The 19,442-nt window shown below is 32.4% G+C and overlaps 1 protein-coding gene across 1 annotated transcript; it reads left to right on the top strand.

Annotated features, from left to right (window-relative positions):
- Positions 1–8,221: 8,221 nt before the first annotated feature.
- On the top strand, positions 8,222–18,567 carry LOC149410755 (carboxypeptidase B1-like). Its single transcript, XM_089648331.1, has 4 exons — positions 8,222–8,244; positions 13,970–14,009; positions 16,363–16,662; positions 17,501–18,567. Exons 1-4 carry the CDS (start codon positions 8,222–8,224, stop codon positions 18,077–18,079), a joined length of 942 nt encoding a protein of 313 aa, XP_089504457.1. The 3' UTR covers positions 18,080–18,567.
- Positions 18,568–19,442: the final 875 nt, after the last annotated feature.

Below are 19,442 nucleotides of genomic sequence, written 5' to 3'. Positions count from 1 at the left end.
TTACCTTTTTCCATTTCTTTTTTTTTATAATCTTTTTCTGGTCCATGAAAGGTAGACGTTAGCAAACAGGTATCTATTGAAAGTGATCAAATTAATTAATTGAGTATGTCTATGAATATATTTATTTGAATTAGAATTATATGTTTTGAATTGGGTTGTTTTAAACTTTATTGTTATTTTATCACATTTGCTGACCACAAATCGTCCATCAGCACCATTTTGATATTTTGCATTTGAACGGTCCCCTTTGTACGCCGACTATCGGGTGCATTTCAGATTTTCAACAAATTCAGATTAGCTGAGAAGCATAATAACACGACCGTTGTGCTTGACAGCTAATAAAAATTTGATCAAAAGCTTAAACGGATCGAGATTATTCTCGAGCAAAAACCAAATATGATGGATTTTATTTCTTTTTGCATATACTCAAAAATGACCTATTATTTCAATAAATACAATTAATCACAATGCTTTTTCTTACCCGAAAACGTTAAACGACGAATCAAATAAAGTGAGACAGCGAACGCAAAAACATATAAGTGTATCAAGCTAGTACATTACATACGTCGTATACTACTACTCTGCTCGCTCGTATGTTCATAGAGAAGTAGAGGCGATCAGTCTGAACATGTCGACACGCGATTTATCCGGCGGACATCAATACAAAAATGGTCGTCATGCTCGCTCGTCAGTGGGCCGCTTAAGCTTGCAACTGGTGTCGAGAGGAACGCATACAGAATTGAGGGACGTTCATAATAATATAGCTGTTTCACCCATACACATATTCTTTGAATGGCTCTCTTTCTAATGCGTTCCGTTTCATTTAGTTATGAATTATGTTATTTGTAGCCATTTAATTCATTCACACATATTTGTTGTGGCTATTCTTTTCTTATGCGTTTCGTTATTTGATTTCAAACTAGGAACAGAAACTAAATTCATTTTTTTTTGATCGATTAGTACGGCGCGAATCGCCGTTTGCCGGTGCTTTGTTTGTTTCCCGTAAGTCGTGGCTCGTTCATAGCACGATCATGGTATGCTCCGGTCATGGATTTGTCATTTCCCCGGTTGGATCATATTTAATTCTGAAGTTTCCTTAGGACGGGTTGTTTCGGAGAATTTGAACAATTCATCGAATTTCAACGTTCATTTACGGGTTCTGTGAAAGTCCTATTCAAATTCTGTTATTATATCATTATAGGCTAGTTGCTTGACAGAACTGAAATAAAAACAGAACTTAAAAATATCTTTCACAGAACTTGAAAATTAACTTTGAAATTTGAAGAATTGTTCAAGTTCTCCGAAACAACCCGTCCTTAATTCTAATATAGTATTTGTACTGGACACCTACGCCAGTGACATCGACTGTAAATGCCGGTTCGTCTGGGGGTACCTTGGGTAAGGATTTGCAAACAAATACAACTTGCGAATGTTGTCGGACAACTCACTTGTAGGGCCAGTTTGTTGTTTGTTTATTGGGTTAAAATACAGTTTCTACACGTGTTAATGTGTAGCAATTATTCTTATATCTAAACAGAAATATTATAAGTCGTCATAGCACCCAGAATTAATTACTAAGATCCCACAGTTTTATCGTGCGAGTAATTCATCCTTGAAATGGCGATATGATACGTGTACGGTGTTTTAAATTCTTAGCAAGATGACTCATCATGCGAGATAAGCCTCAAAGGATTCGGCATCGTAAAATGTGTGATATCAGAATATTCATTTTCTTGATTATTTGATCATTATTTAGATGCATCCATCTGCTGTCCGGTACAGTACTATTAATAGCAGCTAGTAAATTTTCACATATTGCCTTAAGGTCTTGACTCCTTGAATTTATTTATTGTTTCCTAGAACGGAGAACGCTAGAAAAGATATTTATTTTTTATCCTCCAGGGCCACCAACGCAATACTTAGGAGTAATGTGTGCCATGAACGCGGGTAGCCTAACCAAGGGCGGCCTCTTCAACTTGAGTAAGGTCAACGGTCGTCATTTTTTTAAGTGACTTACGTGCAAGAAGAGTCTGACCTCCTCTGGCATCTGGCATATTTTATCAGAAGGTTGGAGTATTTCCGCATTGCAATAAGATTTAATGTAATATTTCTGAACATATCCGAAAATTAAAAACTGTTTTTGAAAGGTGATCAAATGCGCTTTCAAATTTAATAATTTGAAATGCACATTTTTTAGGTATTTTTTTTTAATGGAAACATAAAATGGCATTTTATTAGACAAATGTATTATAAACATTATTGTTTTCTCACTTTTTGTCGTTTCATATAAAAAAATAATTAATACAAAATTCCCGAGGTTTCCGAAATTTTTCTCAAATTGTGGTCTGAAACTTTGGTTAACTTCTCTGGTGTTTTCTCTTTCTCACAATTTAGTTTTATTTTAGATCATATTTTTCAGCACTACCTATAGTAAGAAAGGTACAACGATTTCCATGAGACTTATGTAAGCTGTTTCCAAAAGCGCACAAATTAGCCTGAAGGTTTAAATGTTCCCAACCGTCTGGAGCTAGTGGAACTACACCATTCCCAATTGTACAGATGTGTGTGTATAGTATATGTATATATGCGCATGGAACAGTTTATATCATTGACATGATGTTCCTTTTAAATATGGGCAGCGAATCTGAAAAAATGTCAACGTTGGAGTATAGAGAAATATTATTGAATGTATGTATTTGAAATTAATCCCGCATTCCAAATTTCCATCGGTCTATAATATATTTCCCTTGATTAATTAAGTTCTAAAAAATAACATTATATATATTCATTTGCGAGCAGAAATGTAAGTATTTGAAAATCCCTCGATATAAAAAAAATCCCAAAATATGCTCCGAAAATGATGTAAAACATTTTGATCTGTTATTTAACATATTATAGGTAAGAAACAGATAACGGTTGTATCTTTAAATGCCGTTTTAGACACATAGTTATATTTTTTTCCTAAGTCCTTGAGTCCTAAGCATAATAGCGCTTTTGCTAATAACATAATTTCAGAAATTAATCTTATATACGTACCTACATACAAAACCACTCAAAAAGATCAAATAATTTCACTTAGAAATGACCAAAAAACCATGACGCATTTCGGACTTTTTTGCCGACATACATGGCTAATATAAAAACATGACGCCTTTCGGGCTTTTTTGCCAACCTACATGGATAATATAAAAAACATGACGCCTTTCGGGCTTTTTTGCCAACCTACATGGATAATATAAAAAAACATGACGCCTTTCGAGCCTTTTTGCCAACCTACATGGATAACACAAAACCATGACGTCTTTCGGGCTTTTTGCCAACCTACATGGATAACACAAAAACATGACGCTTTTCGGGCCTTTTTACCAACCTACATCGATAACATAAAAACATGACTCATTTTGCTAACATACGTGGAGAAATAAATATAAAATTCTAAATGATTTAGTTGATATTCCGGTATTGCTAGAATTGTTAAGCTTTCGGATTCCACAACGTAATACTAGAAGTCAGGATTTATTTCAATGCAGAAATTCTGGGACTAACTACCTTATACATTCCTCTTTGCCCAGAATACTAATGGAGGGAAACAATTATACCAAGTCAGTGGACATCTTCAAGTTATGTTTAAACAAATATAAAATGTTGTTAATGAAGCAATTCACTTACGTACAACAAATAATGTATATTGCTTAATATTCTCATGTAAAATCCCTTAAAAAGGGCGTTAATAAATAAATAAATAACATAAAAAACATGACGCCTTTCGGCCCTTTTTGCCAACCTACATGGATGACATAAAAACATGACGCCTTTCGGGCCTTTTTGCCAACCTACATGGATGACATAAAAACATGACGCCTTTCGGGCCTTTTTGCCAACCTACATGGATGACATAAAAACATGACGCCTTTCGGGCCTTTTTGCCAACCTACATGGATGACATAAAAACATAACTGTGGAGCTGCTCACTTGTTCAAAGAATGTGCCTCAACAAATCAACCGAGGTGTGTAAACTGCACTTTTCAAAATGAGAGATTTCAACTGTCATTTCCTACCAATCATAATGCGAATGATAAAACCAACTGTTTATATTATAAAAAAATGCTGGCATTCGCACAACAGAAAATTGAATACTAATTTGGATTCAAGGTATATTTTTCATAGTAACTCATGTTTATTGTCAATATATTATGCATGTACCTGCACTTTCAAAATTTTAAAAACTAACAAAATTAATAATGCTATGACATATTCTTTAAAAAAACATGATGTTCCCTATCAATCTCCAGTATATAAAACAAGTATACTTACTATTAAAACTGAAAATTCTAAGAAATATTCAAAAATGATACTAACAATTTAAAAAAAATGTCCATAATCAAACGAACTGTCAATATTACAAAAAAATACTTGCTCTCACGGAACAAAAACTGGAATATTGTTATAAATTTTAAAGATGTCTATAAAAATATTTCATATCTATTCTCAATGTCTTACAAATACGCATGTACTTTTGAATATCCACAAGCTATAAAAAATAATAATAATATAGTCTATACATTAAAAAACCGACAAATCTTTCATCATTCTACATACTTTAAAGTCAGGATATATGTATTTAAAACCAAAAAATTTAAATCATTCTCTATATATAAGATAAAAAACCTAAATATTTTCTTCATGATAACACATCTCTACTTACTACACTTTTATGTTTATTTTTACAATTCATTACATCTACGTTCTACATTTGTATATTCCTACCAGAAAATAGAAAATACAATAACAATCCACAACTGCATTTATCGAATGCTAGTAAATTACAGAATACTAAAGTCTAATTATAGATATATTAATTTGTCAAAATTATTATTATATACATTACTAATCCATATATCATGCTGCCAATATTCTATATGCAATAAATCTCTACACTATATGTTCACTTGTACTATTGATATATTCTTACAAACGCTTTTTTTTATTGTAATTATTATAAAAAGAAGAACGAATCAAATTAATTATTGCTGTCAATTAAACAAACACTCACTATGTCTCCGAGTATTATCTAAACATAAAATAAATCTTATAGAAAAAATCAAAACCTACAATTTTAGATATGAACTGAAATCGAGCAAGAATAGTGTTACACTAATTATGAGCATTATTACTTATTCATTTACTCGTAGAATTTTATATACATATTTTATCACACCTAAATAAATACAATGGAAAATTTTAACTTAAGCGAAATTGATAAAAATCTAAATATAGAAGAATACGTATGTGAAGCAGCCAGTGAATGCAATAAGATCTATGACAATATAATAAATAGACTAACAATCTTGCACCTAAACATTAGAAGTATAAATAAAAACATGGATGAACTTTTGGTATCCCTAAATACATTATGTTCACAGCCAGATTTCATAATACTATCCGAGGCGCACATACATGCAAACATAAATATACCAATCATCCCAAACTACAAAAATTACAATACAAATTATCAGATTAATAAAAATAGTGGAATTGTAGTATACGCTAAAGAAAAATTTACTGATATCAATATTACCGAAATACACATATGCAAAGCAAACTGTTTGTCATTAAATTTTGTTTTAAATAATATGCCATTCAATATAATCGCAATATATCGAACACACAGTTCTGATGTACCTTTATTTATAGAAGAATTAAAAAAAAATACTATGTAACAAAAACCATCTAAATTGTATCGTAATAGGTGATTTAAATATTAATATTGGTCCTAATAACCACTGTAAAAATAAATTAGATTATATAAATGCTATGAATGAAATGAACTTTATATCATGTGTAAATAATTTCACAAGAGAATTTGCAAACCAATCGCCATCATGCCTGGACCACATATGGAGCAATATTAAACACACAGAAAAAATTAAATCTATTATATGGAAAAATGATATAACAGATCACCATACAAATATTTTTATTTATGATTTCAATAAAAACTTAGGATTAAATGACTCTAGAAAAAATATTAACATAATTTCCAAATTGAACAATGTAAAATTAAACAATAAATTAAGTAACGAATCTTGGTCCTCAATACTAAATTGCCAAAACCCAGACATGTGCGCAAACTTCTTTGAAGAAACTTTAAATGCTCATATCGCAGACTGTACAACCTTTATAAATAATCAACCAAGTTCTAAATTAAGGCAAATCAAACCATGGATTACGCAAGGATTACTCATATCTATCCGGAAAAAAGAAAAACTTTTCATAGACACAAAAAAAAACCCTACCAGTAGCCAAGTAAAAAACGAATACAAAATATTCCGGAACAAACTCATTAAAATTATCAAAGACACAAAAGAAAAATATTACAGGGAGAAAATAATCCTCACAAAAGAAAACCCTAAAAAAACATGGAACACTATAAATGAAATAATGAATAAAAATAATAAAAATAAGTCTACAATAAATGTCATAAACAATAATGGAACTAACATAAATGCTATCCGTGAACCAAAAATGTGCGCAAATATTTTCAACAAATTTTTCGCTACCGTCGGTCAAAAACTTGCATATAAAATTGACCAAAATTATCAACCTGATGACATACATGAAGATAAAATAACAAATAGCAATCTTTCAAATTTTAAACCGACTTCAGAAAAAAATATTGAAAACATAATACAATCACTTAAAAATGGTAGTGCGCCAGGATACGACGGTATAACTACAGAAATCTTGAAAAAATACTGCAATTTTCTAACCAAACCGATTACGCATATAATTAATGTAAGTACTAAATACGGAATATTCCCGTCTAACTACAAAAAAGCCATTATAATCCCAGTATATAAATCCGGAGATCCAAAAGAAGTAAACAATTACCGCCCAATATCCTTATTATCCAACATTGCAAAAATACACGAAAAAGTAATAAAAAAACAAATTACTGATTATACAGATAACCAAAAAAGTATTAACCCTAGTCAATACGGTTTTAGAGATAAACTTAGCACACAAGACGCAATTGCAGAATTAACTAAGATTATTTACAAAACATTAGATAGAGGCAAAAAATGCTTAAGTATATTCATTGACCTCAGTAAAGCTTTTGATAGTGTCTCACATTCAAAATTAATTAATAAAGTAAATAATATAGGAATTACTGGCAAAGCTAAAACATGGTTAAAAAGTTATCTCTATCAAAGAACTCAACAGGTTAAAGTAAACAACGAATTAAGTGAAATAGAAAATATAGATTTTGGAATTCCACAAGGAACTGTTTTGGGACCTTTACTTTTTATAATATATGTTAATGAACTTTTTCAACTCCCAATCATTGGAAACATCATATCTTACGCAGATGATACAGTTATAACTATTGAAGGAAATTCATGGAATGATGTCGTAGTATCAGCTAATAATGCAATAAATATAGTTAAACTATGGTTTGACGAAAATTTATTGACACTGAATGTCGAAAAAACCCATTTTATACCTTATAGCCTAACAGGGAATAACTCAAATGTAAATCTAAACATAAAAATTCACGAAAGAAATTGCCTCCTTAACCCTAGAATACTAAACATATTTTTTAGCCCATTAATGCTAAACTTCGCCTGTGAGGCGACTTTTATAAAAAAAAACCATATTTTACTTAAAAAAATACAACATATTAAAACAAAAACAAAAACACTTTTATTACATATTGGGTAACAAAAAAAAAATAACACAATTCATTTTTTAAATACATTAAATATATTAAAAGCTTATTTTAAGATCATATATTTTGTTTCGTGGTATACAGAGATCTTTTACAAAAAAAAAAAAATCAAAAAAATTCACAATTGGAAATAAAAAAAAAACTTCTGGGTCTTATAGACCTGAGATGTACTAAGTCTATAAAAATATATTTCACAGCTTACAACTTAAAAATATTCATTGAGACCAAAATAAAGTTTCGGTTTTTTCCACCTACTTTTTTTTGTCGCATTTGCAACAGTTTGGAGACCGGTGTTCTAAGCAGTATGTTAACTTGCATTTTGCGCAGAAATAAATACTCATACGCCTCAATTTCGGGGGGCAGAAGTCACACATTGATCTTTTTCCCTTTTTTATGCATGGTTCATCTGAATCAGTGTCAGTATTATGACCAACCACGTCATGAATTGCAGAACGGACTCTTTTCTGCATACGTGGCCTTTCTTCCAAACGGATGGCGCACCAGTCGCTGCATAGGTTCTTGCTTAATATCTTGAGAAATTCTCTTCTTGACATTGGCTTTATTTTCAAAGCTTCGCAATTGGATACATAAATTACAAAGCTATTGAGTAGAGCCATATTCAACATTCCATAGAACATGCAAAGTGGCCAACGCCTAGTTTTACGGCTACAGCTTGAGTGACCACACATCTGGTCAAAAGTATCCACAGCACCTTTTGTTTCGTTATAAGAATGAATTATTGTCGGCTTACCGGAAACGGAGTCAACAGAAGGCTTGTCGTGCATCGTAGAGAGCAAAAGAACGGTCTTTTGAGGTTTTGGCTTGTAGCTAACAAGAGTGAGCTTTTCGTGGAATCCAAAAAGAGATGTCCCAACAGGGCGTGATGAATTATGTTTGAACTCTGGTGGAATTTCTTGCTTATTATTTCGAATTGTTCCAATAAGAGTAAGGTTGTATGGTGGTCGAAGCAATTGCTCAGCTAGCGGTATAGAAGTAAACCAGTTATCGGCAGTTAAATTACGATTTGTGCCATGTATAGTCTTTGTAAGCAGCTTACAATAGTAAGAGCCTAATGGTTCGTTTATAGCTGTACCGAGGTTTTTTCCCAAATACGGTGAGGCATCAAACATATATTTTGATCTAACATCGCACACTAAAACAATCTTTATTCCGTATTTGGCCGGCTTATTAGGAATATACATACGGAATGGACATCGTCCCCTGAATGCCAAAAGTTGTTCATCTATTGTCACGTATGAGCTTGGTTTATACAGATCTCTACATTGCTTGATAAAAAATTCCCAAATATTTCGGATAGGCGCAAACTTATCAGTTTTTTTTCTGTCGTCTCGAGTGTTACGATCATCGAAACGCAGACACTTTACAAGGAACTCAAACCGTTCACAGCTCATTGCAGCTAAATTTTGGGATCCACAAATCGTAGGATCAAACAGCTCATTTGTTGTCAAGTGATTATTTTTCAACGCTCCGCTCAAGATAAATATGCCAAGAAGCGCACGAAGCTCTTCTATTCTGACCTGTGATGTAGTAGTATTCTGAATTTTATACTTGGTAGCTGTTTGTATAATATATTCATTAGTCCGCAAAAGTACTTCGTCCATCAACTCCGAAGTAAAAAACAGTTCAAAACATTTCATGGGATCAACAATGCCCTTGGCGCCTTCTTTTGGGCCTGGCACAATATGGACTATGTTTCTCGAAGGAGTTCTGTTCGATTTTTGTTGTGACGAAGAAGGTTCTGAGGACCAAATATATTTGTTCTTTCCCCTCATAATCGATGCCGATGGCGTAATTATCCGATTCTCACAAGCCGGCTGCTCCCTATTTTGCGCCGTGGCTAAAGCTTCCTGAACATGAGTCGGTGTGGATTGTACATCGACATGAATTTGATTTGATACATGAATATTCTGCAAGTCATCGTCTAACTCAGTGACGTAATTGGGGTCATCCACACTGTCATCTGAATCAAAATCCGCTCCTAAATCGTCGTCCTCTTCACTTCCATCTACCGATATTTCCTCCAGCCATTTAAGTAGCTGCGCTTCAGACGTTGCCATTTCATAAAACTATAAAAATTATACTCAAACTTTAATTTTTAGCAAAAAATCAAAAAAAAAACCACAAACATATATGTACAAAAAAATTACCTTTAATGCTAAACTTCGCCTCACAGGCGCCACACGTGTCTGTATCTCAACAACGCAGCCGAGCAAATCCAAAAAACGTCTGTGCGCTAGCTCGTACAACACTCAACTGAGTTGGCGCGAGCGCATGCTTTGATACGAGTGAGCGATCAGGAGATATCACTCCAAAAAAAAATTGCTTCGCCTCACAGGCGATGTTTAGCATTCTAGGGTTAAATTCGCACCCTGTAATTCAAACTGTATAAACATTAGTAGTAAAAAAGAAATAAAATATCTTGGAATAATTATTGATAATAACATTAAATGGAAAAGTCAAATAAATTCCACAGTAGACAGAATGAGAAAACTAATCTTTATATTTTTTAGACTATGAAATATTGTATCATTAAAAATACTAAAAGATATTTATTATGCATTGGCGCACTCTGTCCTACAATATGGAATCGTGGCTTGGGGGGGTGCATATAAATCATCCCTACTCCCACTGGAAACTATTCAAAAAATACTAATAAAAATCATCTTAAAAAAGCCATATTACTACCCAACTATAAATGTTTTTCAAGATTTCCCGGTTCCCCCACTTACAAAAATTTATGACAAAATTGCACTTCTACAAATACATAAAGATTTCTTTAGTAAAAATAATTTACCACAATTGAATATTAGCAAAAGAATAATATCTGTTGGAGGACTAACCGTGCCACTAGCACGAACCACAACAGCACAACATCACTATATATTCAAGGGTGTAAAATTATTTAATAAATTACCCCTTGATATACGATCGGAAGAAAACTACGAAAAATATAAAAAAAAAATTAAATTAAAATACTCTTGTACCACCTCATAACTTTACTTATTGTTTAGAAATATGTTTTTGCCTTTTAAATTCTTTGAATCATTTATTAACTAACCTATATTTTTATTACTTTTATTGTTATTTTTTGTGTTATTTTTTGTTTTATTACTAATATTTTTTGTTTAATTTAAACAAATGTAAAAATATTTTTGTTGTCCTCTCCTAAACACAAGCAGCTGCTTTATTAGGAGAGTGATTGATATATTTTTGTTTATATTGTTAAAAAAATTGTAACCTTGTTTATATGTTTCAATAAATAAAAAAAAATAAAAAAATAAAAAAATAACGCCTTTCGGGACTTTAGCCAACGTACAGTTATAATCTACAAGTATATGTATCTAAAAATACATTCTGAACTTAGAATTTTATTATTTCAGGTTACGTCTTCGTGGAAGCAAGATATTTCAATGAAAATATAACTCGGGAAGGATCGTAAGTATTTTTTACACAGTTAAGTAAAATATTGGTAACATAAATGCATAATTTAAGTACTTCATTTAAAAAATATAGATAGATCATAAATATGAAAAGGGGAAAACAACTATACTATTATTTTTAAAGGAATGGCAGAGAGAGGAGTTTAAGGAGAATAAAGGAGACGAAAGTGACAAGTGGTGGAGAGAGTATGTTAAGGCGAAGCTTAATGCTAAATCACTCTTTTGATTGACTTTATAACGAATTGGTTTACATTATGAATACCAAAAAATATGCTTTAGATAAATTTAAGGTTTTCCTATCGTTTCGCTGGAGTAGAATACAAATAAAAAAATAAATTACTCAATAGAAAATATAAATGAAAATAATATTTTTTCAATAGAAATATATGAACGCGTAAAGGAAACAACTTTTTAAAAATACAGCATTATAGCTAAAATTATCTGTGACAGTTTCATTTGATTAACTTTTTTGCTTTCTTATAAAATTATTTACAAAATAAAATAAATAACAGTTTTGTGCTTGAAATCGAACGTTTCTAGACTCCGTTTGTCAAGCGATTTTAATGCCTATTACCTACGATATAAGGTATACCAAGAATATACACATTTTTGGCTTGTAGCTTCCTTTTGAGATAGACGCCATGAATAATTTTGCAACAATTGATATTATGTTATTTTCACAAACTAAGAATTCCGTTAAAAATGTAAAGAGATTTAAAGTTTAATTTCTGATTCTGATCATCTCTGAATAGTATAAAACAAAGTCCCTATTCGCGTAGTCTATTTGTACGCTTAGTTCTTCTAAATTGCGCTACGGATTTTGATAGGGTTTTCACTTTCACGTAGAGAATTTTTTCCGGAAGGTTTATATATATATAATAAATGCATAGTATAGGATTTTCCAATGAGAGTTGTTATTTTGATATTCAAAGAAAAATGCTATTTTTTAATATAAATGATAGAATGTTGATTTCATTATAAAGAAGAAGGTATGCCGTTAATAGTGAAAAATAACATCAGTCAAATGACCACCACGACCACGCCTACAGGACCATATCCTTTTCATGAAATTTTCCATAACCAAATCGCAAAGTTGCTGCCTTATGTCCTCGATAGCCTCACGAATTCCATCTTTCCAGTCTCGAATCGACGCTGGGCTGTTGGTGTAGACCTTCTCTTTCACGTGGCTTCAAAGGAAGGTGTTAAATCATAAGATCTCGGTGGCCAAATGTGATCACCTCTTAACACGGTCCGGAAACTTTTCCCGTAAAAGATCAATTGTTTCGTTGCTTGTGTGGCACGTAGCACCGTTTTGTTGAAATTAAACGTTGTCCAGATCAATACCATTCAATTCCGGCCATAAAAAATCATTTTATGGCCGGAATTAAATACACATAACACCTCTTATTGGAAAACCCTATATATTTAAAGAAAGTAGAGAAAAGTCGATTTTTTGTAATCAAGTCCAATAAAAATACCCTATTATTTGTGATGAAATTCCATTTTAATATGAATGTGTAACTAACAAATTAGAAACTTAACAAAATATAAGTGAGAATAAGTTGAAAGAGCACGTAATCTACTGTGTTTTGATAAAACCCTTCAATAAAACCATTTTTTGTGTAATGTCATCTTAACACATCCATGACACATGACACATGACCAGAGATGTGCTTTATTTCAAATAAATCCATTTCAAATGGAAATGCAAAATGCAAAATGGGTATTTCCCATTTTGCATTTTAAATGCTTTTCTAAAAACCATTTTGCATTTTGCATTTTAAATGCTTTTCTCAATGCATTTTCCATTTTAAATGCTTTTTTGCAACATTCTTCCTACTATCTCCACTCATCTTTATTTCATAAGCCCCAAATATCAGTCGGTCCTCAACCTCGCTATGAGAGATAATTTACAAGTTGCTCCCTGGTAGGAGCCCTGGCAATTGAGTGATACCATTACAAAAAATACTGATTCAAATACTGAACATGGGGCCATGACGCTGTAATATTAAATGTTAGATAGCAGTTTCTATGTTTTTACGTTGGCAACATTAGTCCCGCGCAAATTTTTTGTGGTTTCATAATCTGTAGTCGTGGTGTTTTTGGATTTAACATCATGTAATATGTTTGTTCTACATTGATGTCCATAATTAAATGACAAAATTGTTAAAAAATTCAATAATTATATTAATTGTTTGACCTGAGAAACCATTTTGCATTTTCAATGCATTTTGAAAATAGGTATTTTGCATTTGAAATGGTTTTCTAAAAACCATTTTTCATTTTGCATTTTCAAATGGAAAAGTTTTGACCCATTTCCATTTTGCATTTCAAATGGTTTTGGGTACCCATTTTGCACATCTCTGCACATGACACATGAACACAGACATGCTAGACGATAGCATCATTTTAGTTTAATATATTTTTGAATTAACATTTTGAATTGAGGAAATTGAATAGGTCACGATATTTGGTATCTTTTTTTAACAGTTATATTCATCTAAGTTACACCTCAATATATTTTCAAAGGAATTTCCCATTTAAAAATATGACTCGCTTGACTAGAGCTAAAAGAGATATACAGGGTGTGACAGCACATACCCGAAGGATTTTAACCAGCGCTTCCTTAACATATTTGTAATAAAAAAATATATATTTCATTTTATTGTAGCCCTGATCACACGTTGCAACAGATCATGTGATACGCGTTCTGTCTCGTCTGTTCCCATTACTATTCCGATGCCCCCTCTCGATTATGACTTTATTTTTTTTGTTTCAGAGAGAAATTCGATCTATTCAACTACAATTCGTACAATACGGTAAGGCAGTCCAATATTTTTATTTACTATTTATTACTGCTTGATTTAATTTTTAAATAACACCAGTTAAGGCGAAGCTTAATGCCAAATCACTATTTTGATTAATCTTTATAACGAATTGGTGTACATTATGAATACCAAAAAATATGCTTTAGTTGAATTGAAGGTTTTCCTATCGCTTCGCTCGAGTAGAATACAAATAAAAAAATAAATTACCCAATAAAAAATATAAATGCAAACTACTTCAAAAAATATTTTTTCTATAGAAATGTATGAACGCGTAAAGGAAACAACTTAAAAAAAATACATTTTTATAGCTAAGATTATCTGTGACAGTTTCACTTGATTAACTTTTTTGCTTTCTTAAAAAAATATTTACAAATTAAGTAAAAACCAGTTTTTTGCTTGAAATCGAACGTTTCTAGACTCCGTTTGCATAGCGATTTTAATGCCTATTACCTACGATATAAGGTATACCAAGAATTTACACATTTTTGTCTTGTAGCTTCCTCTTAATCAAAATGCATCTACATATTTCAAAACCAATGGTTTTTTCGTCAGGATAAACGTATAATAAAAATTAACATATATTAGAATAGACAAACAAGGATGGACAAATAAGTACTAAAGAAAAAATATTACAATGAGCGATGATTAATTAGTTATTTTTTTTTTTTTTAAATAAAAATAAAGTTATCATAAAATATGTAGGCAATTCTTGCATTTATGAATAAAATTTAAAAACTATATTTCTTTAATTAGAATATTTTACGGCCAAAACAAAAGAATTATGGTAATTTATTTTTGGGGTGTTATGACGTGTTGGGCTACTTCCTTCTTTAGCCAACGTTTTGGACAGCATTGCAGTGTCCATCATCAGGGCATATGTGTAACGTAACCCATTTATGTATACATCAAAACCTTTTGTAAATTAACACAACAGAACCAAGAAAGTCTGAAAAAATATTATCAACATAGGTATCGATGCGAAAATAAAATGTAAAGTATTGCTATTTTATAATATTTGGTTATTAATAATATTTAGTAGACTATTTCTAATTTTTAAATTTCAAAGTTATCGAATTGTAAAGCCAATAAAAAATTCAATCATTTATATTAAATGAAAAAAGACACATTGTAATACACCACTTTTTATTGAATTACTAACTGACAGCCAACTAGGTTTCGCTTATGTAAATATTCATCAGGACTATTATAACTAACAGGCAGTCTCCGTGTTTAATTGTCTAAAGCACCAATTAGAATATTCTTCCCTCTAAAATTAGCCAATTGTTCGTTTGGACATTTAAGCACCAAGACGATGATTAGTTAATATAATAGCCCCGAAGAAGCTTGATATAAGTGAAACCTGGTTTGCTGTCAGTTATTAATTAAAAAAGTGTGTTTTTTCATTTAATATATAATGTATTTGCTTCCTACGAAGAAATTCAATAATGACCTGACAATTTTTTAATCTCTTTTTATAAAACTAAACCCTTCCACACACTTTTCCACAAATAATCATCTAGTCAATTAACATTATGCAAGTGCATTATATAAGCAAAATAAATTCAAAACAATACAAGAACAACACGTCAACTCACCAGAGATCAAATGGGAAAATAATTCACCGACTCCAGATATTTTCATATCAGAGGGTTCGGCTCGGTAGAACTTCAAACAGGGCCTATAAATCCTACTGATCCCTCAACATAAATATTTAAAATACATTTCGTAATCCTACATGTATTTAAAATGACTGATTTTTGCATTTATAAAATTTATATAAATATAATTTTTTTGTTAGATCTAATACGCCTAAATTTTGAATGAGAGAGCTAGGTATAATGCCAGTAGCCGAAATAACAAATGGTAATATTTTTATAGTCTGAGAATGCCAAATTCTTTTTATCTCATTTCCTAAAACTGTGTATTTTTTCTTATGTTTTCATTAACAGATTTTTGAATATTAAAGGAATTTGGAATAGGGACATCAACGATATAAGTTTTTTTTTTTTCATTTGTTATGTAAAACTATATCGGGTCTATTATGACTAGTCCTTCGGTCTGTTAGTATAGTTTTATCACAATATATTTTATAAAATTCGTTTTCTAAAAATGAATTTGGTTCGTATTCATAATATGGTACTATATTACGGCAGTCAATCAAGTTATGTTTAATTACCAAACTTAGGTGAATTATTTTTAAAACTTGATTGGGCCTAAATGTATACTCCGGACGGTAATAACTCCATCATCAGGACTTAGCCGGCCGAGGAATCGAACCCACAACGCCTGTATAAGAACCCGATACATTCGCCAATTCAGCTACTAACCGGGAACTCTTTTGCAGATATTAAGACACGTTATTGAACTCTCCCATGCAAACAGCAAGAGGGTGATCATACGTAAGATAGGCCGGACTTACGAGGGAAGAGATCTGGTATTAGTGAAGGTGTCTAATAACTTCGCGGCCAAAAACCCGGCCATCCTAGTAGACTGCGGTGCGCACGCGCGGGAGTGGGCAGCGGTGGCCGCTGGGCTGGCGCTCCTGCAGGACCTGGTGTGGGACATCAACGGCCTCTTGGACGGAGTGGACTGGTACATCATACCTAACGTCAACCCGGACGGGTATGAGTACTCGAGAAACACTGTTAGTATTATGTTAGTTTGTGCGAGCCGAGACATGAAAAAAAGGTGCAAGCGGTGTTTCAAGAAGTTTACTATTGCTTCGATTCGTTCCCATAATTCATAGCTCGGATCACGCAAATTTTCTCATATGTATACGCAGCATTCTTTTGGTCCAATGTTTAGCCATTATTTGTCAAATTTTCAATGATTATCGGATATTAAGGACGGATAGTTTCACAGAATTTGAACAATTCATCGAATTTCAACGTTCATTTTCGGGTTCTATGAAAGTCCTATTAAAGTTCTGTTAATATATCATTATAGGCTAGTTGCTTGACAGAACTGAAATAATAACAGACTTTGAAAAAAGCTTTCACAAAACATGAAAATTAACTTTGAAATTTGAAGAATAGTAGAAATTTTCCGAAACAACCCATCCTAAATATTTTTCCATTCACTGTTTAAAAAAATTTCAATCTTCGGTCAATCTTCATCAAATATCCAATGCGTGTCCATTAATTGTGTAATGTTTTTCAATGTTTTGTCCAATTTTTATCCAATATTTGTCCAATAATTGCCCACTGTTTGACAACGATCGTTCAATGTTGGACCGATGTTTGACTAAGGTTTGTCCAATTTTTGTCCAATCCTTGTTCATTTATTGTCCAGTGTTCGTGAAAAATCTAATATTTTCAAATTTGATCGTTTAATGTTATCCAGCTTGTATCCAATGTTAGTCCTTCACTTATTCAATTTTTGATCATCGTTTGAATGAATCTTTTAAAATTATTTTCACAATCATTCGCATATCTCTCTGTTGTTGGTTTTTTTGGCTCTAAACCCCTCTGTACTCTTTGCAGGATCGCTTTTGGAGGAAAAACCGGTCCCCTCACCCCAAGGACAAATGCTTTGGTACAGACCTAAATCGAAATTACGACTATCACTGGGCAGAGTCTGGAGTCAGCAAAGACCCCTGTGATCCGGAAACTTTCGCCGGATTATATGCGTTCTCTGAACTCGAAACAAGAGCAGTCAAATCCGTAATGTTCCGATACTCTCGCCGTATAAAACTATATCTATCCATTCACACTTACGGGAGGTACATGGTCCATCCCTTTGGGTACACCGCGGAAATTCTTCCACCTGAATGGCAGAAGATGCACAAATTTGCCAAAACTGTTACAGATGCAGCAACGAGTCTAAACAAGACCTATATTTACAATGTTATGAGTGCTGGGCAGTGGTATCCTGCCGCCGGTGGAAGTGATGACTACGCATATGGCGTAGTAGGAATTCCATACTCCTTCACTCTGGAAATTACAAATGGGTATGACTTCGATTACCCCGCACAAAAGCTGACGGAACTCTATCACGAGATGTCCGCCATTTTCGAAACGGCTGGGGCTCTGATATCTGAAGAATTTAAAAAAATAAATTAAACGTTTATTCGAATAGATTCCAATTTGTGTCAACCCAACTTAACTATAATCAAACTTAATTGATGAAAACAAATACAACAAACAACCTAACTTAACATATGAAATCGAAGTAGATAGAAACTAAACAACCTAGCCTAACCTATGCAATTGAAATATATAGAAACCTAACTTAACCTACATAATTGATATAAATAAAAACCAAAAAACCTAACATAACATATGCAATTGAAATAGACAATGAAATTAAACAAACCTGGAGTGCGCTACAGACCATTCAAGTTGGTTAGCGGTTGTATTAATCTGGTTGGGTTTAGAGTAAAATTGAACCTTGTGGAAGATGCGTTGTATGCGATAAGGGGGCGTGAGTTGAACGGTTTTTCCGCCAGAGACTCCAACCACCATCCAACAACGACAAACCAAATTGAATCGTCTGTAGCGTGGTGGTACGGTTGGACCAAGTTTACTCAGTACTGCGTATTTGTTTGTAACGAATGAAAATAAATAAAAAATGATAGGCATAACTGATGATTGTGAAGTTTTTAAGAATTTTATTACATAATATGAGAATTTAACTGAATTATGGGATACACAAGCAAGTTTTCTTCTGATAGAGATACCTGGAGCAAAGCTCGTGTGATCCTTTTGGAGCAGTTAAAATGTAGAGAAAAGGATGAAACGAATGAAACCATAAAAATCAATTTTTAATTCTTTTAGTAGCACCATATGAGAGAATTTCTTCGTTCCATGAGCCATTTTTTCCCATGGTTGTCTTTTCTTTTCAGGTTAATAGTTAACGATGCTGATAGAGCGGTCGAAAATTGTTTTTTATAAAGGTATGCTGCGTATGTTCCCCAGATGAGCAAATAGCGAAATTGTACACTCAAAAGTTGAACCAACCAAATTGAGTGGTCTTAAATGGGTTTATTTGAAATAGACAATGAAACCGGCAAACCTAAGCTACTAGGAATATACATGAGAAAAAAAACCTAACCTATTTGAAATCGACAGTAAAAACACTACTTTAAACCTGACATAACCTTACCTAATTGAAATAGACAATGAAACCAACTAACCTACCTAAGTGGAATAGACAGTGAAACTTAACGATCTAACCTAACCTAATTGAAACAGACAATGAAACCAACGAACCCACTTAATTGAAATAGACAGTGAAACTAAACGATCTAACCTTGCCTAATTGAAATAGACAATGAAACCAACGAACCTGCCTAATCGGAAAAGACAGTGAAATTAAACGATCTAACCTAACCTAATTAAAATAGACAATGAAACCAACGAACCTACCTAATCGGGATAGACGGTGAAATTAAACAATCTAACCTAACCTAATTGAAATAGACAA

The sequence above is a fragment of the Hesperophylax consimilis genome, chromosome 27 (assembly GCF_061612785.1).
Source record: "Hesperophylax consimilis isolate HC1 chromosome 27, BYU_Hcon_1.0, whole genome shotgun sequence".
NCBI lineage: Eukaryota > Metazoa > Arthropoda > Insecta > Trichoptera > Limnephilidae > Hesperophylax > Hesperophylax consimilis.
The sequence above is the reverse complement of the archived record's forward strand: the minus strand, read 5'-3'. Positions and strand labels throughout refer to the sequence as shown.